At 36.5% G+C, this 22,217-nt stretch overlaps 1 protein-coding gene across 2 annotated transcripts; it reads left to right on the forward strand.

Moving 5' to 3' along the window:
- Nucleotides 1–9,644: 9,644 nt before the first annotated feature.
- LOC100245322 (lysine-specific histone demethylase 1 homolog 1) lies at nucleotides 9,645–15,514 on the forward strand. 2 transcript variants are annotated; one of them, XM_002265033.5, is made up of 2 exons: nucleotides 9,645–11,904; nucleotides 15,297–15,514. In XM_002265033.5, the coding sequence occupies exon 1, from the start codon at nucleotides 9,743–9,745 to the stop codon at nucleotides 11,774–11,776; it is 2,034 nt and encodes a 677-aa protein (XP_002265069.1). In that variant the 5' UTR covers nucleotides 9,645–9,742; the 3' UTR covers nucleotides 11,777–11,904; nucleotides 15,297–15,514. The 2 variants fall into 2 exon arrangements, with proteins under 2 accessions (XP_002265069.1, XP_059592036.1); XM_059736053.1 differs by having other exon boundaries at nucleotides 9,669–11,904; nucleotides 15,284–15,514.
- Nucleotides 15,515–22,217: the final 6,703 nt, after the last annotated feature.

Below are 22,217 nucleotides of genomic sequence, written 5' to 3' on the forward strand. Positions count from 1 at the left end.
AAGGTATTGCATCATACGTTCATCATTTGCTTCATACTCTCGATGAATCTGCTCGACAATTAGTTGAGAGTCGCTCTTGATTTCCTACTTGGTTGTGGCTAATATTAGGGCAAGATCTAGCCCGACTAGCACAACTTCATATTCTATCTCGTTGTTGGAAGCCGAAAAGCTGAGGCAGATAGCTTGTTCTACTATTTTCCCAATGGGTGACTATAGGAGCAGACCTACTTTGGATCCAGACACCCTGGATGCTCCGTTTACATGAAATTTCCACCATTGCTCTCCAAGGCAGTCGACCAGATATGTTTGTTTTTTAGGGAGTTCAATTATAAAGTTTGCCTTAACTTGCCCTTTTAAGGATAACTGTGGCTAATACTTGATCCCATATTCACTCAACTTGATTGCCCATTTCAACATCTACCCTGATAAGTCTAGCTTGTGCAAAGTGACTTAGAGAGTTTGGTTTGTAAGTATGGTCACTTGATGAGCCTCAAAGTACGAGCGGAGCTTTTGAGTGACACTCTTTAATGCTAGAGCAGTCTACTCTACTTGGGAATAACGTGTTTCAACATCCACCCTTGCTTTGCTCCTATAATAGATGGCCTCTATTCCCTATCTCATATATGTCGAAACATGACGACACTGACAGCGCAGTCAGATACGATTAGATACATGTAGAGTTCTTTGTCGGATTTGAGGTTGTTTAGAAGAGGTGGTTCAATGAGGTAGCGTTTGACTGCCTCAAATGTCTGCTTACATTCGTCTGTCCAATAAAACGTGTTTGCCCCCTTAAGTGTGAGGAAGAAATGTTGCAGCTTATCTGTGAAACGAACTATGAAACGACCCAACGCCACGAGACGGCTTGTGAGACACTGTAATTCCTTTATGTTGGTTGGAACAGGTGTTTCAAGGACGACATTCACTTGATGTCGAAAACACATTTAGCTGGATTGAGTTTCATGTTGAATGCTTGTATAAGGCGGAATGCTTTTTCCAAGTATTGGACGTGCTCAGTTCGAGTCTCACTCTTTACTACAATGTCATTAATGTAGACTTCCACAATTCTGTCGATCAGGAGCTTGAAGATTTTTGTCATTAGTCTTTGGTAGGTAACGCCAGCATTCTTAAGTCCAAATGACATAACTCTGTAACAATACAGTCCTTGTGGCGTGACAAAAGGCTGTTTTCTCCTAGTATGACTGGAACATAAAGATTTGGTGGTATCCAGAAAAGACGTCTAGAAATGAGAACATCTCATGCCCGATGATGATGTTGATTATTTGATCTTTCAGGAGTAAGAGAAAACTATCATTTGGGTAGACATCATTCAGGTTGGTGAAGTCAACGTAGAATCGCCACCTCCCTTCTTTCTTTGGAACTACCACCATGTTCGCCAACCAATCCGAATATTTGACTCCTCTGATAAATCTAGTTGCCAATAGCCTGCCAAGTTCTATTTGGATGATTTTTTTAATTGTACGGATGAAAGTGCCGAACTTTCTGCCTGACAAGTCGCAAGGTGGGTGAAACGTTGAGCCTATGGGAGGCCACGACCGGATGGATTCCCAGCATGTCCGAGTGAGTCCAAATAAAGATGTCTTTATTGCACTGAAGCATATTCCCTAACAGTTTCAGTTCATCTTGCGCAAGTAAGAAACTAATGTAGGTGATTTGATTCATGTCATGTGAAAGAAGTAATGGTTGGAGTGGATCAACCCCGGATGGATCTTTCTTTGTTGGACTTAGTAACTGTTATTGTTCCCTTGCGTTTGATGGCTCTAGGTGTGCCTCCTCATCGATTGGATGTTTAGATTCTAACGCCACTTGATAGCATTTTTGTGCAGCTAGCTGGTTGCCAAAGAGATCGGCTTGTCCCATTTTCGTGAGGTAGCTCACCATTTGATGGTATGTAAAAGGAATGACTTTCATTTTGTGAAGTTATGCATGTCCCATAATGGTTTTGTATGGAGATCGATTGTCAACCACCGAGAATCGTACGCTCAATGTGACTGGGCCAGCTTAGACATGGAACACAACATCGCCCAAGGAGGTTGTTGTAGCTCCATTGAATTCAGATAGCAAACGTCCAGGATACTCTAAGGCAGATGGCGAGTAACTCATTTGCCTATAGTCTGACATTTGCAAGAAATCAGATGAACTACCCAAATCAACTAGGATACTTCGCACGTCGAATCCACCCACTTCCAATGTAAGGATTAAGACCTCTTCATGCGGTTGCAACACCCGATTGACATCTATAGAAGGGAAAATGATTGTGTCATCGATTGGATGCACACTTCCTTTTGCGAAGGTGCACTAACGGAGCTAATTTGTTCTCTTAAAGAAGTCGCACGAAGCAACCTTCACCTTTGGCACTTAGAATTTTGCTTGTCATCTATTGGACCTCCGTGTATATAGTTAATGACAGCCTTGGGGCCTGTTAGAGATGCAAGGGCTTGAGCAGCTATCTCTCTTTGCCTGCCCGCTTATTGTGAAAATTTACTACTTAAGGTGCCCAACCCTGACGAGTTTATCCACCAAGTAATGTAGACTCTTACATTGTTTAGTGGTGTGGCCATGATTCTTATAGTAAGAGCACATTTTGTTCTGGTCTTGTCTATTCGGATTTGTCTTGATTAGCTCTAGCCATCTGAAGTTCGTTAGATCACAGATCTGCGAGAGGAGTTTCTCGTATGAGATACTTAGGGGAGTGAGTCTTTCCTAGTGTTGTTGCCAGTTGTCTTACCTTCTACTACTTTGCCTCGTTCGATTAGAAGGCTTAGAACTCTTTATCTTATCATTCTTGGTTGGTTGATTGGTGACCAAGACTTGTTGAGAGGTTGCTCGGACATCATTTTCAAGCATAAAATACTTGTCTGCCCGCTTGAATAGGTCATCCATTGTTATGGGTGGATTTTTTGCAAGAGACTTAAAACATGAAGTGTCCGGACTGATGCTTCGCTTTAAGATTTGCAGGATGGCGTCCATATTGCAGGATTAAAATTGAAGCACTACTTGCCTGAATCACTTTATTAAATCCCTTAGCGTTTCATTCTCCTGCAACTTGATGTTTTACGGGGTGTTTATTTTTTGCTTTTGGAAAGCGAAACATTGTTAGTGGCTTAAAAAGGCTTCTAAGACGTCCTGAAATGTGTTCATGAAACTCTATGGGAGGCGGTGGAACCAGGAAAGAGCTTGGTCATGTAAACTGGCCAGAAAGACCTTGCACATCGGCGCATCATTCCCTGTGTCGAGGGTCCTGTCTGAAGTACATGATGTAGTCAAACAGGTTGCTCGTTTCATTGTACATTGTGAACTTGGGCACTACGAACCCTCTGGGCAGCTCCTAGCTAATGATATGGAGGTCGAACGGTGTGGAGAGCATGTCATCCAACCGTCGACTGATAGAGTCAAGTGGGGCTCGTGCCACTAGCACTCTCGCTTACTACTGCCTTAGTGGTTGAGAGGGCCATCTGTTTGTGGCTGCTCATAAATTGAATATTCTCCTCAACATGCGTCTGATGAGATAAAAAGTCTGAAGCTTCCACCCAGATTACTAAAAAGTAATCTAGATAGAAATCAATAAGTTATTGGTCATTGACTTTATCTAAAAGTCGCCTATCTAGATTGGTTGGCCAACATTATGGTGGTACCAAAGAAGAGAGGAACTTGGCGAGTGTGCGTGGATTATACAAACTTAAACGACGCTTGCCCGAAGGATAGCTTCTCCTTGCCCCAAATTGATCAGATTATTGATTCTACGTCTAGGAACAAAATGCTTTCTTTCATATATGCTTTCTCCGGTTACCACCAAATCCCTATGTTTCATTCTGATAAAGAAAAAACGATCTTTATCATATGTCATGGATTATATTGCTATAACGCCATGCCTTTTGGGCTAAAAAATGTCGATGCAACATATTAGAGGTTGGTGACAAAAATGTTCAAACCATTGATGAGACGGATAGTGGAAGTCTATATTGATGACCTAGTTGTCAAAAGCAAAACTCCCATAGAACATATTCAGCACCTGGAAGAAGCATTTAGCATAATGTGGAGGTATAATATGAAACTTAACCCGCTTAAATGTGCGTTTAACATCAGCGCGGGCAAGTTTCTGGGCTACTTGGTGACTCAACGAGGAATCCAAATAAACTTGGACCAAGTAAAAACCCTGCTTGAGACACCCATTCCATCCACTAAGAAGGAAATGCAATGACTAACGAGCCATCTCGCAGCCTTGGATTGATTTATAGCTCGGTTCACTAATAAGCTCTGTCCGTTCTTTATTACTCTGTGCAAAGCCCAAACGTTTGGTTGGATGGAGGATTGCAAAAGCGCCTTTGATGTTATTAAGCACTACCTCATAGAACCTCTTATCTTAAGCAGTCCAGAGGAGGTGGAGGAATTATACATGTATCTTGCTATATCAGACCATGTAGTCAGCGTTGTCTTATTCCAACAAGCCCAAGAAGACGGGTAAAAACTCATCTACTACTTGAGTAAAGCTCTGGTGGACGTTGAGACACGTTACTCTCAAGTAGAGCAGATGGCGTTGCACATTGCTACAAAAAAACTTCGTCCTTACGCGATTGTCAAAGATAAAAACGTGACAAAGTTTGTTTGGAAAAACATTGTATGTTGATTCGGAATTCCTCACGCGATTGTCACAATGGACTGCAGTTTGATAGTAATACATTCCGAGAGTTTTGCTCGAAATTGAAGATCAAAAACATTTATTCAACACCTCGATATCCACAAAGCAACGAGTAGACAGAAGCGACGAATAAAACATTGTTAAATTCTTTGAATAAATGGTTGGAAGGGGCATGGGGTAAATAGGTAGACAAATTGCCTGGCGTACTATGGGCTTACAAAACCACCAACAGACAACCTACTAGAGTCACCCCGTTTACCCTTGCATACGAAATAGAAGTTGTCATTCCCACTGAAATAGGGTTACCCACCGTTAGAACAACAATGCAAGAATCGGAAACCAACAAAGAAAATCTTGAAGTGCACCTAAACTAGGCGGATGAGGAGTGTGAGGCCGAAAATGTTTGATTAGCCTCTTATTAGCAAATAATAATGACTCATTACAATAAGAGAGCCCACCCACGATTGTTCCATCTAGGTGACATGGTTCTAAGATGAGTCTTTGAGAATACAATTGAAATAGGAGCCAACAAACTCTAACACAATTGGGAAGAACTTTATGTTGTACTCAGAGTGGAAGGAGTAAGGGAGTACCATCTGCAAACACTAGACGAAACACCATTGCCCCGTCCATAGAATGTAACAAATTTGAAGAAATACTATCAATAAACAAGTTATGCATAAACCATGTTTGTACTTCATTTTTTAATGGCTAAACAAGCCAGATTGTAAACAGCTAATAAGCCGGATTGCAAATGGAATGATCAATATGACACAAATCATAAGTCTAAAGAACATCAAGGCATAACCTAAGCGACACAAGCCTTAAAGCTCCGTTGGGAGAAAGGCCAAAAGACCCAAGATAGTTAATGCCGCTCAAGGTCAAGAGAATAACCTGTGCTAAGCAATGAGTATGATGCTACAAATCAAATACACAAGCATATGTCACAAACATGCAAATTCATTGAAAACTGTGTAGCATCCAAAAAAGGGCCAAAAGGCCAATGTTTATACAATCAAATGGCCTAAACGACCAAATGAAAGGAAAATGAAAACAACTGCATCCTAATCTTCATGATCGGTTGTTGCAAATCCATCTCCTGCTCCCGAGCTGTCTTCTTGCCTGACACTATCATCCACCTCAGCTTCATCCTCCTCATATGATGGAATGCTAGGTATATCGTCAATAATGTCATGTTTCTTCATACAACATCGATAGCCATAAAAGAACATGTCATCCACCTATTGTTGATAAGCTGCCTCCAATTTCTTCTTCTCCTTGGTGAAGTTGAACACGGTCCACTCGAGCTCCCACTTCAACCTAGCACCTTCTTCCTTAGCTTTGGCCTTAGATGACTCAGTGGTGGCCATATCCAATTTCAACTGATAGTTCTCGGCTTGGAGCATATCATTCTTCATCTCTGTCTTCCTTAGCAAACCTGCGCTCTCAATTGTCACTTTCCGTGCAATGGCTTCAATTGTTTTGGTCATTTTCGACTTGGCCAACAACTCCTTCTGGTTGTCCATGCCATGAGTTGTATATGTCCTAATTTTTTCGACTGCCTTTAGCCATTCAAAAAAATGAGAGCGTTGTCTCATCAGGTTTCGAACCCTGACTACAATTTGTCACAAAGAGCTAATGAGAGAAAGTAAGGAAAAATGACATGTAAACCATAAGCATTATGTGTAAAGGGTATCATACCATTTCTGTTATCTACATGGCCGAGTAGTCCTTCAAGTGCATGATCGCCTCAATGGTCTTGTTTGAGGTCCCATGTAGGACACGAGCCATGAATTTCTATTGAGGGTTTGCAGTCAAGTCATTGAAACCCTCTCCAATATAGGAAAAAGCTCGTTCATATGGGATGTTGGAGGCTCCATATTGGTAAATATGGGGAAGTGCTCTAAAAGAACGTCCATCTCTTCTTGGTTAGGCATATCGATGAGAGTAGTTGGTGGAATATGCACACTAGGAGTAGAGTCATCACTAGATATGGTGACCGTTTCCCCTAGCCCGTGAAAAGAAATGCTTTCCACAACCTGTGCCTTGGGAGCGGGAGGAGACGAAGGAATTGACATCAGTGGAGAAATGGGAGCAAACCTAGAGGACGAGCCCTTTTCACCCGTCCTTTGTTTCTTTGACGAGGGTTTGACTTCAATGGCCTCGTTCAACCTTTTCTGTTGCTGCTAGCAGAATTCGGCTCACAAGTTGGCAACCATCTCTTTCTCTTCAGCTTCTTCAATTTAGGTGTCACGACCTGCTTGATGGTCTCACACCACTCAATTCGATCTACTCTGAACGTCTTGTCCGACCCCAAATCTTAGAATTATCTTTCATAAATGTCTTTTTTCTAGAATTTCGTATTTGATAACCAATTTTTATAAAAGAATTTACAATTTTAAAGTTATATAACCATTTAAAAAAAAAAAAAACTTAGATAATCAACTTTTATAAAAGAATTTATAATTTTAAAAAAGATTATTATGAAAGAAAAAAGAAGGTTACATTATGCTAAAAGCCTTATTTTTGTATTTGCTGAAAATTTTATGAGATAAACATTCTCCTTTAAAGATGGTATGATTTTGATTTTAATTTTTAGCTAAATAAAAAAAATTCACAGTGAGGAGGCATTTGGTAAATTGACTTAATAACTTAAAATGACTTAATAATTTAATTCAAGTCATGAAGTAAATTAAGTATATTTGATAAAATAACTTAATAGTATGACATAAAGTCAAAAAGTTGGTAATAAATAATACCAATTAACTTATTCTTAAGTCCATATATTTGTTTTAGGCACCATGATTTCAAAATCTCCAAAAGTCACAACTCTTGCATTTGGCTGTTTGATGTCTACCTAGGCCTAACTGCAAGGCTTGGGGGGTATTGTGGGACCCTTTATGCAAGGCTGTCCTGAAGTCCACCACTCTCTCATGATTGTTTGGTTAGAGAAGCCATTTGGAAAACCGCCCTCAGTCAAATGGCCTAGTGGCCCTCAAGGCGAGTGACTGATCTATTTCAAAGTAGATTAGATGGATAAATCCTACACGGATATAACATGACTAAGGCTTAACCATCCATCATGCATTTACACACCTATTAATGCGTAAATTGTGTGCCAGACACGCTCTATATTAACTATAATTATTATGGAAACATTCCATTTTCAGTGGCTCATCATGGTGAGACAATTGTTATGCATCCGTGATCAATGCCATAATATCGCACAATCAAGGGCAATTAAGGTGCTATTAAGACACCTAGAAAGACGTTATACCGCAAAAAGGTATAAATAACCATCTGGACTCTACAAATGGTAACAAAGCTTTCTTTTTGCAAAATTCCCCTACTTGCTTAAGCCATTTACTGACTTTAGCATTGGAGGGGTGTACCTGGACAAACCAAATAGGTAGCCTTTTGTGCAGGAATTATAACCGTCTACATCTTGAGCTACTTGGCAGCTAGGCGAGACTACCCGCTTGAATCGTGTAACAACACCTAAGTTATTCAAGTCTAAATTTGATTTACAACCCAAATCCTCTCTAACACTTGTTTAAATTTATTGTATTGAATTGAAATTTGCCATTGAATTTAGTATACTAAAATTGATAGTCTATTGAAATTTTAATGAAACCCCTCACTTGATGTAAACAACTTTTTAGGTCAATTTTAATCTAAAAAGTGTGTTTAAAAATAAAATAAGGTGTTTGACAAAATTTAGAAAACACTTCTAAAAATATGAAAAATCACTTATAGTGTTAGAAAATCACTTTTTTTAGAAAAACATTTAAAACTTTAAGAGAAAACACTTTTACTAAAAACTTTCGAATGGAAACATTGCTAAACACACTATTAGAGTGGGGCTTCCATCTTGGATTTCTTTTTTTTTTGGTTTTTTCTATAATTACAAGAATTACTTAATTTGATTTCTTTAATGTAATACATCTTTTCTTTATGGTTGAGTATTTTTGTTACATATTTTTTAAGTGCTTGGTTGGATAATGGAAATGATTACCCAAATCTTAGAATTATCTTTCATAAATGTCTTTTTTCTAGAATTTTGTATTTGATAACTAATTTTTATAAAAGAATTTACAATTTTAAAGTTATATAACCATTTTTTTAAAAAAAAAACTTAGATAATCAACTTTTATAAAAGAATTTATAATTTAAAAAAAGATTATTATGAAAGAAAAAAAAGAAGGTTACATTATGCTAAAAGCCTTATTTTTGTATTTGTTGAAAATTTTATGATATAAACATTCTCCTTTAAAGATGGTATGATTTTGATTTTAATTTTTAGCTAAATCAAAAAAATTCATAGTGAGGAGGCATTTGGTAAACCGACTTAATAACTTAAAATAACTTAATAATTTAATTCAAGTTATGAAGTAAATTAAGTATGTTTGATAAAATAACTTAATAGTATGACATAAAGTCAAAAAGTTGATAATAAATAAAAACAATTAACTTATTCTCAAGTCCATATATTTGTTTTACCTTTTTATCCTTATTTGCTTTAATTACTTTCGTAATCTCTTTTGCTATTTCACGACTTCCATTATTACTCGATCCCTTCAACTTTAATTATATATAATTGTGAGAATAAATATATCAATTTGATGATTTATAATAAATTTTAAGTTAATTTTATCAAACAACTTTATTACTTAAAGTAAGAATTAAGTAATAAGTTTTAAATAAGAAATTTAAGAATAATTTAACTTAAAATCAATTTAATTCATTAAGTAATAAGTATAAAGTTTTACCAAATATCATTGAACTATAAAACAAAAAATTGATTTTAGAAGCAAATCCAAAAAGTTAATTTGAAGTTAAGTATATCAATTACCAGGGAGATATAGAAATCTTATCTAAGTTCATTTTAGGGGACTATGAACTATATTTTTATTTATTTAAAATTTAAAAAATATTAAAAAGATTTTAAAATAAAATTCTTAGATATAGAATTTAATTCAATAACAATAATAATTAAAACCCTAATTTACTTTATTTCTCTCTTTTCCCCATCAAAATTGTGCTGGGAAGCCAACTGACTGACACTGCCCCCACGCCTCCACCGCTATGGAACCACAAGACCTCTCCGATAACCCCACCGCCGCCGTCTCCGGCGAGTCCACCCCCGAAAACCAATCTTCTCCGCCCGAGACCACCCTCGAAGTCCGCGTTTCGGACTCCCAGCTCGATGAAACCTCAGAGCCTCCGCCGAAGAAGCGCCGCCGGCGAAAGAAGCAGTTCCCAGAGATGATATCTTCCGCCGCGGCCGTCACCGGCCTCCGACTCCTCCGCCCCCATCCCAAGTCCAGCATTTACAGCGAGAAGATCATGGACGATATCATCGGAATGCAGATCAACGACTCCCCGGCGCTGTCCAAGACCCACCGCCGCCGCCGACGCATCGCCGATCTCGCCAAGGAGGTCGACGTTGAGGCCCTGGTCGCCATCTCTGTCGGGTTTCCGGTGGACTCTCTTACAGAAGAGGAAATCGAAGCAAATGTGGTGACGGCGATCGGCGGAGCCGAGCAGGCCAACTACATCGTCGTCCGAAACCACATCCTCGCGCGGTGGCGCTGGAGCGTTTCCACATGGCTCACCCGCGACCACGCAATGGAATCGATTCGATCGGAGCATCGAAATTCGGTAAATTCTGCATACTCCTTTTTGCTTGAGCATGGTTACATCAATTTTGGCCTCGCGCCTGCCATTAGAGAGGTGCAACTGAAGCCAAATGATTCGTTGAAAGCTAGTGTAATAATCGTCGGTGCGGGACTAGCTGGATTAGCTGCCGCCCGGCAATTGATCTTTCTAGGGTTTAAGGTTTTGATATTGGAAGGGAGGAGCAGGCCCGGAGGGCGCGTGAGAACAAGAAAGATGAAGAGAATGGATGGTTGCGGAGTGATTGCAGCTGCTGATCTCGGTGGGAGTGTCCTCACTGGGATCAATGGGAACCCGTTAGGGGTTTTGGCGAGGCAATTAGGGTTTCCTCTGCACAAGGTGAGGGATATATGCCCACTTTATTTGCCTGATGGGAGAATGGTGAATTCGGAGATTGATTCGCGGGTGGAGACTTCATTTAACAGGTTGTTGGATAGGGTTTGTAAGCTAAGGCAGGCAATGATGGAGGAGGTTAAGTCCGCGGATGTTTCACTTGGGACTGCGCTTGAGGCCTTTAGGCGTGTTTACAAGGTTGCAGAGGACCCCCAAGAGCGGATGCTGTTGAATTGGCATCTCGCGAATTTAGAGTATGCGAATGCATCGCTGATGTCTGATTTGTCTATGGCATATTGGGATCAGGATGATCCATATGAAATGGGGGGTGACCACTGTTTCATTCCTGGAGGAAATGAGAGGTTTGTGCGGGCACTTGCAGAGGACCTTCCGATTTTTTACAGTCAGACAGTGGAGAGTGTAAGATATGGTGCTGATGGGGTTTCTGTGCATGCTGGTGGGCAGGAGTTTCGGGGGGACATGGTGCTTTGTACAGTGCCATTGGGTGTGCTCAAGAAAGGAACGATAGATTTTCTGCCTCAACTTCCCCAAAGAAAGAGAGATGCAATTCAAAGAATTGGGTTTGGATTACTAAACAAGGTTGCTATGTTGTTTCCATATGATTTTTGGGGTGGAGAAATTGACACGTTTGGGCATTTGACAGAAGAGTCAACGATGAGGGGCGAGTTCTTTCTGTTCTACAGCTATTCTTCTGTATCAGGAGGCCCGCTTCTTGTGGCTCTTGTTGCAGGAGAGGCAGCAATTAATTTCGAAATGATGTCCCCCGTGGAAGCTGTGAGAAGGGTTTTGGACATACTGAAGGGTATTTTCAATCCAAAAGGGATAGCTGTTCCTGATCCAATTCAGGTGGTCTGCACCCGGTGGGGAAAAGATCGCTTCACATATGGTTCTTACTCTTATGTTGCAATTGGTTCATCAGGGGATGATTATGATATCCTGGCAGAGAGTGTAGGAGACGGAAGGGTTTTCTTTGCAGGAGAGGCAACTAATAAACAGTATCCAGCAACAATGCATGGAGCTTTTCTTAGTGGGATGCGAGAGGCTGCAAACATATTGAGAGTGGCTAATCGGCGATCTTTGCTTAGTTAGTTTCTAACAGAGAGAGGCTAACTCACTGGCTTATACCTATTTGGAGTTTCTTTCCATCCAATACCGGATTGGCGGGATGGGATGGCCCAAACTCACTCAAATGGATAATAAAAAACTGGTACCCTGAGGTAATGATTCTCGTTGAAAGCTGCTTTATGTTGTATAGTAGTTGCACATTCTAGTCATTAGATTCTTAGATGTAAATTTAGCACAAAATTTGTTCAATTACGTAATTCATGCAAATTTTATTGCTCGTTTCCTTGGATGACTGCAATATTTTCTAAGTTAGATTGATCACTTGTCTTATATTCTTGTACATTTTCATCTTTGCATTTGAACCCTCTTATTTGTTGAGTTACTTCAATTGTTTGGTATCGGATAACAAAATGATAGTTAAGACACTCTTAGGACTGCTCTGAGAGTTATCTGATCGAAAAATTCTCAGTATATGATAAGTGGCTAGAATCATACTAAAGGTATATGTATTTACATATTCTAGTGTTTTAGAATATGTTGAGTTACTTCATCTTTGCGTTTGCATCATTTTTAAAATGAATGCCTTTATTTGAACCCTCTTATTTGTTGAGTTACTTCAATTGTTTGGTATCGGATAACAAAATTATAGTTAAGACACTCTTAGGACTGCTCTGAGAGTCATCTGATTGAAAAATTCTCAGTATATGATAAGCGGCTAGAATCATACTAAAGGTATATGTATTTACATATTCTAATGTTTTAGACTTTCATTTGGATCTTGAAAAGTAGTAGGGAAAGAGATGGAAAAAAAAGGGAAAGGAGCTAAATTCTCATGTTTTATTTTTCATGGAAAATATGAGGAAAAATGAAAGATAATAAAAATTTGTAAAACTTATGCATTTTTAAATAAAAAAAGAATAAAATTGGACAATCTTGATAGGGAAAATATTTATTGATCTTAGAATTATTATTTATTTATTTATTTTCTCCCTATATTTCATTCTTTCCATCAGACTTTCCATGATTCAAACAGAGCCTAAGATAGCTCTCTAGAGTTTTACTAAGTTAAGAACATTCCTTGAAGAGTCTCAGTGAGGGTCCATAATGGTTTGGTGGAGGTACGTTTTAAAATTATCTGTTGGGAAGTTCAAGTTCTGCTATTAGAAATTTTATTCTAAAATTAGGCAGACATAATCTATATTTTGTGAGGACACATTCAAAGGAAAAAAATTATAGGAGACTTACCAGCCAAAACCTTGTAGAAAAAGATGAGTCCTATGGGACAAAAAAAATGAAACCTATTGCGAGAGTTTAAAATAACGGCAACGGTGACCCATCCTGTCAAGATGTATGATATTTAATATCCGAGAGAAGATGAGAAAGATCTTAAAAAACAACAACCTGACTCTGTGAGAAGGTTAGCAGCTTGGTTAGATTCTTGGAATGTGTGATATACTTTGCTGATCATATTAAATGGAAGGAACTTGAACTGATTAATTAAATTTGTCATTAAAACATCAATCAAAAGCTTCTAGTCTGAATAATACAGATCACAATCCTTTATCAAAAGTGGAGTCTGGAGTCATGCCAATTGGCAAAATGTGAAATAAAATCACCCTTGTGATCATAAATGACGCATCCACTGCAAGGCAGCATAGATTAAAGACTTGATGGAGCTTTTTTCCTTTTTAGTTTCTGCCTGTAAAATCTTGATGAGCATGAACAAAAGAAAAACATTTCATTCTGAGTATGAGCCTCTCTACCCTCATAGTCATATCATATTGGAATGGTCGAATATTCATTTCTGAATTCATCCATGTTCTCCTTGGTTTCCCAACTAGTCTAAAATAAACTTATAAGCCAAAGTCTGGAATTCAAACAATGACTTGGATCCTTAATCTTGGTTTGGAGTATGATAATTGATAAGAGGGTGTTTTCTTTATTGAGATTTCTTGCCGGTCTTCTTCAAGCGACTCTTTTTATTTTATTTTTGCCTCCATTTCGTATTGCTTGGGTCCTTGTTTTTCTGATTTGTGAAAGGATCATCACGATTATGAAAATGGGGAATGACCAGGGAATAAGGCGAACGTAAGAAACAGAAGAGAGAAAAGGAAAAATTTTGGAAACAGAGAAGTGAGACTAGCTACTACACTATCATATGAGAGCTTAAAAACCTCTTCTATATGGGCATGAGTGCTAGAGAAAAATAGAATTATCAATATTATACGCTATTTGTTTGTTGTTTTCAAGATAAAATTTAGTCTGAGAATTCAATTATGTAAATTTATCTTATATTCCGTGTTTCTCAACAAGACATCGTGAAAAACAATTGAAATTTGTTCTCCGAACGGTCATGTTTTTCATGTTTCCTTGACACTTGTGATAGCGTACACAAAACAAGTGAAAACACTTTAAATACGGTTCATTGGTTTTTTTTTTTAATTGAAAAAAAAAAAAAAAAACACTTGGCGGTGGACCTGCATGCTAAGTTTGGTTTCAAGAAAGTATTATGGAAAGAAAAAAACTAAGGAAAATGTATATGTTTTTAAATGTTTGATTTTATTATAAAATATTAAAAAATAAATATAATTAAAATTAATTAGAAATTTATATATTTTAAATTTATTTAATCTTTATATAAAATAGTTAAAAATAAATGAAATGATTTTGAAATAAGGTCTTAAAATAATTTATTGACTTTAAAAATATATTTTTTATTTTTATTGTATTTTTTCTTTCTTTTTTACTTTTATGTTTTCTCATGTTTTGTTTTATTATAAAAATATTTATAGAAAAAATCAAATAACTTTAATGCAATATTTTGATTACTAGAAAGTATTAATAAAAGAAAAAAATATTAAAAAAGAATGAGATTTTTTTTGAAATTTTTATGTTTGGTTTTATTTTGAAAATAAAAAAAATTGTAAGGCAAATTTACAATTTTTATTTTCTATCTTGTTTAGCTGTCTATGAAAAAGTGGAGGAAAATAAAATAAAATTATTGATGAATACGGTTTCTCAGAATTTTTTTCATGTTGATCTAAAAAAAAAATAAAGATATATATATATATATATATGTATATATATATATATATATATATATATTACATTTTCCGAGATCTTTTCATTAGTTTTTTTTCTTCACATTTTTTCATGGCATGACATCCAAATATGAGACAAAAACCTTTTTTTTTTTTTTTTACATTTTTTCCTTTCCTTACTATTTTTAGTAATTAGATGGAACCTATGTTTTGCTTTGGATAGATTTTTTTAAAATCAAAATAATAGTGATTTCGATATAAAATGTAGAGATTCTTATACAAAAAGCAAATTATTGATGTTTATATATATTTAATTTAAATTGCATAAATTTGTAACATTAAAACAAAAATGCATGTCGTATGAAATACTTGTGGAAGTCATCTGTGACTTGAACTACATTCTCCTCTACATTATCCTCAATGTGTGTTGCTTCCTTTTTTGAAGAAACTAGAGTTTTTATTTATTTATTTATTTTTTATGATAATCTAGATTCTTGGTGCAGATGGACACAACAAAGGGCTTGATGGGAAGAAAGATATGAAATATAGAGAAGCCTAAATATCAAAAGGAAAAAAGATTCTTCCACTTATCAATAATTGCTCTAGTTATAGGTAAATTCATTGGTGTAGGATAAACATTTTAATAAATTAAAAGTTATCATTATGTTTTTAATCGATTGAACTTAGAAACGAATTTTGAATTCCATGAAATCTTATCCAATTTGTTTTTAACCTACTTGTGGATGATGGAATTTATATTCAAATTCCAACATCTTCCACTCATCCACATTTGATATCATAAAATCTCTTCCATTTTTCTCTCCATTTCACCTTTTTTTTCATTTGCTTGCAATGTGATGAAAAGTTGTTAAATAGGAGTGCTTATACTAAGTGTCTATCTCACTATTACAACATATGACTAAAAAAATATCTCACCTATTTCCTAGACTTGTAAATTATACTAGTTTAAGCACTTCTAAAAACCTCTTAATGAGTCATATCTTAATTAAAAATGTTTAACCCTAACTTATATACATATATTAGTACTCATAATTATATAGAACACAAAGTTGACATCATTGTTCAAACTATGAGCTATAAATAGTGGTGTGTTATTGACAATTTTCCTTGGCGACTCATGCCAGTCCATTTAGACATGACCACTTTCCTAACATATTCCATTAAACTGTATAAATTATGATCCTTAGGTTACATTTTAAAGTAGGGAGATCTAGCATTCACTTCATGACATTGTTTGGGGTTTAAGTGTATAAAGTAGTCTGTAATAGCCTATAAGGGCTCACATAGAGTTGGAGTAGGGATCTATCTAACTAATCCCTTCAATGGTCGTAACATGCACATACAGTATGATACGTATGCTATGACATAACTCCTTTTGGAGTGGGTGTGGCACTCTCTAACACAATGCCAATCTTAGTTTAGTTGCCTCCTTAAACACCTAACCTGTGTTTCTTAACACATTTGCTCATCAAGGGCCCACCTACGATATCACATTCAACTTGTTCAAACTATATGAAATTGTGGAATAATTTCATATTTGACCCTTATAAGTATCATCTTAGCCTAGCAAAGGCAATGTTCCAAAAATAAATTTATTTTGCTTGTTTTCTTAGTGCCAAAATAAATATGGTCTCATCTTGCTCACCATCTAAGTGCTAGGGTGATTACTCATGTGAGAGGTCAATCTAAGCCTAGTAATAATCAAATAGTGAATGGTGATGGTATCAATCATATTAAAAGGGAATCCACATCCATGAGGAATTAATGCATGTGATTCCCATATATAAAATGTCAATATAGGAAGTGTCCAAAAATAAAATATATATATATGTATCAAAGTCTACAAAGTCCCAAACTTCTAACACGAGTTTGAAAAACATGTCTAACAATGACTTTAGTAAGTGGATCAACCATCTTTCTACTAGTTGAGATATGTTTCAAGACTACCTTCCTATGTGTAATAATGTCTTGAATATAGTGAAAATGAATATCTATGTGTTTGGACATGCCATGGTATTTAGGATCCTTACCATATGCTAGAGCAACTATAGTATAACTAAAAATAGTGATAGACTCTTTAGCTAGAGCCATGCCTCTTTAGCGTTAGAAGAATCTTCTCAACTAGACAACCTCCTTTTGTTTTGCCATTGAACAAGCGACATACTTTAATTACGTAGTGGATAGAGTGGTGCAAGACTATTTCCTACTACACTAAGTTATAACGACACCATTGAGTAAGAAAGCCTATCCTATAGTGGATTGGTGTTCATCTCTATCACTAGCCTAATCCACATTAAAGTATCCTCTCAATGTCAAGTCCTCATCTTGATAGTGAAGGACAAAATCTTTGGAACCTTAAAGGTAACAAAAAATCCTCTTAATTGCATGTCAATAAACATAGTTGAGGTTAGTATGTTAACGGTTGATAAGTCCAATTGCAAAGCATATGTCAAAGTCTAGGACACAATGTAGCATACATCAAACTTCTAATTGCACTCACATAAGGAACTCTTGCTATTTGTTTCCTTTCCTCATCATTCCTAGGGCACTAATCATGACTTAAGGTGTAACTATTGGGAAAATCGGATTGCTCCATTCATTGGCCCTAGATCACGTAAGGTGCATGCATTCTATCATAGGCTTCTCTAGATTTATCATAGTGGAAACATATGATAACAAAAACAAAAATGAATATAGATCTAAAGAGAAAACCTCAAACTTGTGATCTGGTTCTCAGATCGAATTTAATTTGAAGAAGATGTCGTAAAACTAGCGTTGTAGACGTTGTCTATCCAATAATCTTCCACCCAATCTCTCCTTTCATGGATGCTTGACATGAGAGAAGGGTGGAGTTCTCTTTCTCCTTGAGGATGGTGTAGACCCTCCATTTTGTCCTCATAGCATGTGCCTTTCATCATACTTGTTACCCTCGCCTTGTATTTTCATATAGTATGCACATAGGATTCTCTTTTGCTTAGCCTTTCATCGCACTCTTTGGTGGTTCAATTGTTACTTAGTTTGACATTGACTCTTGGGCCACTTTTGGAGGGAGTTTTTTTTGGATTCGTAACATGATTTTAGCGGCACCCTAGGTTCTCCCAAATTTTTGGTGCGTTTAGAGCTCGATCGAGTTCTTTTTAGTGACCTAGGACCTCTTTCGGGTCAAATTGAATGTGGGGAACTGAATCAACTAGTCGAACCAATTGGTTGAGTCGATTACAACTAGTTGAACCGATTCATCGTGTTTTTGATGTTTTATACTCGTTTTAACTCCGATTTGGTTATGTTTTTTTGTTGGTTTCCTAACATTCCCAAGAGTGTTTTGGGAGTGTTTTTTGGTGACCGTTAACCTTGGTCAATCAATTCAAATACTCCTATCTATTGTAATATGTCTCATTTATGATATATAACAATTAAACATTTTCATAACAAAGGGCCTTGTGCGTACAGGAAGGCATAAGGAAACGTGGTGATGCTCTAAGATCTTGTAGGTAAATGAAAATTTACTTATTGGATATGATGTATGGATATTGTCATCAACCAATATCTAGTTGTTTACTCAATTCTAGATAAAAATCTAGAGTAAGACACAATATATTCTTGGTGTTAAGGTCCTCTAGGACAACAAGAATAGGAAAATTGTGCCACATCACTTGCATTGATGAGCATATGGTCAAGTACATGCAAAAATCCAAGAAGGGTTTGTTACTCTTTGGGTTTGGAGTTGTCTTTCTCATGATCAATGTCCTTGGACATCTATAGAGAGAGATTGCATTAATGCAGTATCCTATGCCTCTACAATGGATATCCTTAAGTATGTGATGCTATATGCTAGACTAAATTGTTTTGCTATAAGAATAATGAGTGGATATTAGTCCATTTTTTGACTAGGGTTTTGAGCAGATGCCATACATATACTTAAGTATCTTTGAAGAACGAGAGGTTATATGTTTGTGAGTCTTTGTGATGAGTTGGTACTCCTTTCATACCAAGAAATTGGACTTTAGAATGAGGAGGACTCTCGCAGGTCTACTTCTGGGTATGTGTACACTCTAAGTGGTTTTCATTACTTCTATAGCAACAAATGAAGCCTTTTAGCTTAGGGGCAATTCTTTTGACTATATCATCTAAGATCTTGTTATGTGATAACAGTAGGACAGTGGTATGGTCTAAATAACAGAAGTACCACTAGAAGAGAAAACACATAAAAAGGAAGTGTTACCTTATTGTGGGATAGTAGAAGGAGGTGATGTGATTGTGGAGTAGAATCTTTTTGCGGTGCCTAGTCTATTTTTGGGCTTAGTGGGAGTTTGTTAGGATTGAGCCCCTAAAAGCAAGACTTGATGTAACAAAGTTAGACTTAATTGTTCCCTTGCTATCCTTTTGGTGTATTGACATTGATTTGAGCATTCAATCCAATTTCTTATATTGTACATGACTTGTGTGCATTGGGAGTTGCACATAAGATATAAGTCATGACTTCCTTGTAAGTAGATAAGTTGTCCAAAAGTCGGTTCTTGGATTTGGAAAATCCAGTAGAGATTGTAGTGCACCACCTCTTAATTGGAGTATGACTTATTTTAGTCGTCGAGATGAGTTTCCCATGGTGAGTGCATTAGTGCATGTGATGCACACTGAATAGGACCTATGGTGAATCATGACGCAAGACTATCAATTGTTATGATTCACCAAGTTTGTATACTGCATGGATTCTTAACCTTGAGAGGATATCGAGCCTATGCCGAAATCAATAAGAGACTTTAACCTATGGGTGAGACCTTGAAGTGGTCATATATCCTTATGGATTGAGTCACTATTGATGGAGGTTGGTGACAATAGCTATTCTTAATAGAGGCACCATGATATCTCATGGGATTAGGACCACGTGTCCTCTTAGGTGATCCAAAGGACATGTAATCGTGAAATCTGTGACCACATTAATTCATTTAATGGAATCTGACATTTGCCTCTTGGAGTTAGAGTATGTCAGTTGATCACATAATAAGTGAGATCTATAATTCAAGGATTTGAGAGGTATTCTTAATAGGTGATAACACTATCTTGTTAGATTATGGACACCATTTCATGAGAGTTTGCATGCAGTGGATAGTAGGTCACGGACTCGAGTTTCGCCCCGTTGTTATTTACATAGGGCATTGGAGTATAGTTGATTCTCTTTAGTGGAATGTTGAATCAACTTCAAAATTAGATTATGAGAGAGCCAGTACTCCTATGGGTCCTAGTAGTCCTTGCTCTGAGCTTATAGACCATGATAACACAGTTTATGAGGGTTGGGTTGACTTTAGGTTCATTCTTGTGTATAAAGGTGTTTTGGTAATTACACAAGGTTGCATAGGAGATAATTAACTAGGTCTTTTGGATTGGGCTAATTAATTAATTAGATGACCTTATGTAATTAATTAATCAATTATGACTTGTTTTGGGCTAGATTAAGTGATCCAAGCCTTAATGGACTCATGTCACTTAAGCCTAGTGAGCAACCCTATAAATACCCCTTTAAAGGGTTGGGGCTTCCCCATGACTTTAGTGAGTTGTTTTGCACCTTAAGAGAGAGAGAGAGAGAGAGAGAGAGAGAGAGAGAGAGAGAGAGAGAAAGAGAGAAACAAAGTTTCCACCATTTCAAAGCCCACACTTTGGAGTGCCAATATCATGGTTTGAGTCATCGGGAGGAAGATCTTGGGTGTACGAGACCTCCAAATTTTTTAGGCATGTTCTTCATCAGATGAATTTGGATTTGGGAACATCCAGATCTAGGTATAGTGTTCATATCTCTAGATTTATAGGTAATAATGGTTTTTATTGCCATTTTATTCCGTTGTGATAGATTTAAAGATACTTAGGGATAGATGAATGCATCATACGAGATTCAGGGCATGAGAATAGAGTAATCTAGGGTTCCCAACAATGATATCTGTAACAAATTTAGCAACACAAGTATTGATTTAGCAAAAATGTAGAGCTCTCATGACTACATATCTACTTGCAAGGTATCTTAGTATTATAAGAATCAAGCTTATAGTGGGTAGGTCATGACCTTATTATTATTTAGAGACCCTCTCAGATTGATCTCCCTATCTTAACCATGAAAGTACCTAAGGTAAGATCAATATTTCTTTTATTTGGCCCATGGACTATGCAAGTGGGACCATGGTGGGCGATTTGACCATTTCATATCTAATATTAAGTGTAGAACCATTGTCCTTGAAGTATCAATATCACTAAGTAAGGAACCCTATCGATGGGATGGTTGCTCCCACTACAGACACGTCTAGTATTGTCTTAATGAAGAGTCCATTTCCCTTGATTCGTAAGGCCTAACCCACCGGTAGGGTGATGATGAACCCAAATCAAGATAGACTCGACAATGGAAGCTGTGAGCTTTGCTAAGACTCTCTCCCATTTAATATTTTGAAAAGGAAGACTTTTAGTAAGTTTGGTTACCTTTCTTAAAAATAAAGTCTCTATCATGAGATTTTTCAAATCCGTTATTTATTTCTTAAATTGGGACTCTTATGCTAAAAGAATTGCTTTTTTACTCCTTTATCCTTGAACTATTTATATCTACAAAAGTCCTTTTTAGGGGAGGGGGGTAACATGAAGGATTTGGTGGGTTCCTCTTTCTCTCGGGGGATCCTTGAACTATTTATATCTACAAAAGTCCTTCTTAGGGGGGATAATAAGTGTCGTTTACATTCTCTTAGGATGGAAGAGCTTGGAGAACCACCCATCCAAAATTAAGTGGATAGTCCAAAAAGGAATAACAATATCACTTTTAACAACTAATTTAAGAAAAATAACAATGGAAAAAAATTTCTCATGAAAATTTATTTTTTTCTTAAGAAAAAAAAAATCCAAAATCACTTTTCAAAATTGTTTAAACAAATATCCTAGTAAGCTTTCTTAATCATGAATTTTCCCAAAATCAACTTATTTCCTTAAATTCGAATCTTGTGTAAAAAAAAAAAAGAAAGAAATATCTTATTTTACAAAGACTTGGAAAAAATAAAGCTTGTTTTTTAAAAAAATTTAAAAAATTCTCAAAGATCTTAAATTTGAGAAGATTTTATTTTGAGCATAAAATCTCTAAAATTTATTTTTGAAAAAGGAATAAAGCTCTTTATCTCTTTCTAATTTTTTGTTTCATAAAGTAAAATATTTCCTAAAGTAAAATTTATTGTTAGCACATTCCGATTTAATAAGTTATCCAATTCAAGAAAAAACACAGGAAAATTCACTTTCCTTTAAAAATACCAAAATATTCACATGCTAAAAATTATACATAGATAACATAAAAAGCATAAAAAAATTTAATTAAATAATTCCCATGGCCTTAGGGATCCCATAGCATAGTTGGTAATTAAATTTGGATAAAATCCAAATTA

The sequence above is a fragment of the Vitis vinifera genome, chromosome 3, assembly GCF_030704535.1.
Source record: "Vitis vinifera cultivar Pinot Noir 40024 chromosome 3, ASM3070453v1".
NCBI lineage: Eukaryota > Viridiplantae > Streptophyta > Magnoliopsida > Vitales > Vitaceae > Vitis > Vitis vinifera.

Bases quoted from the DNA above. Each gene is read 5' to 3' on its own strand.
- LOC100245322 (XM_002265033.5), top strand. From the start codon at position 9,743: ATGGAACCACAAGACCTCTCCGATAACCCCACCGCCGCCGTCTCCGGC.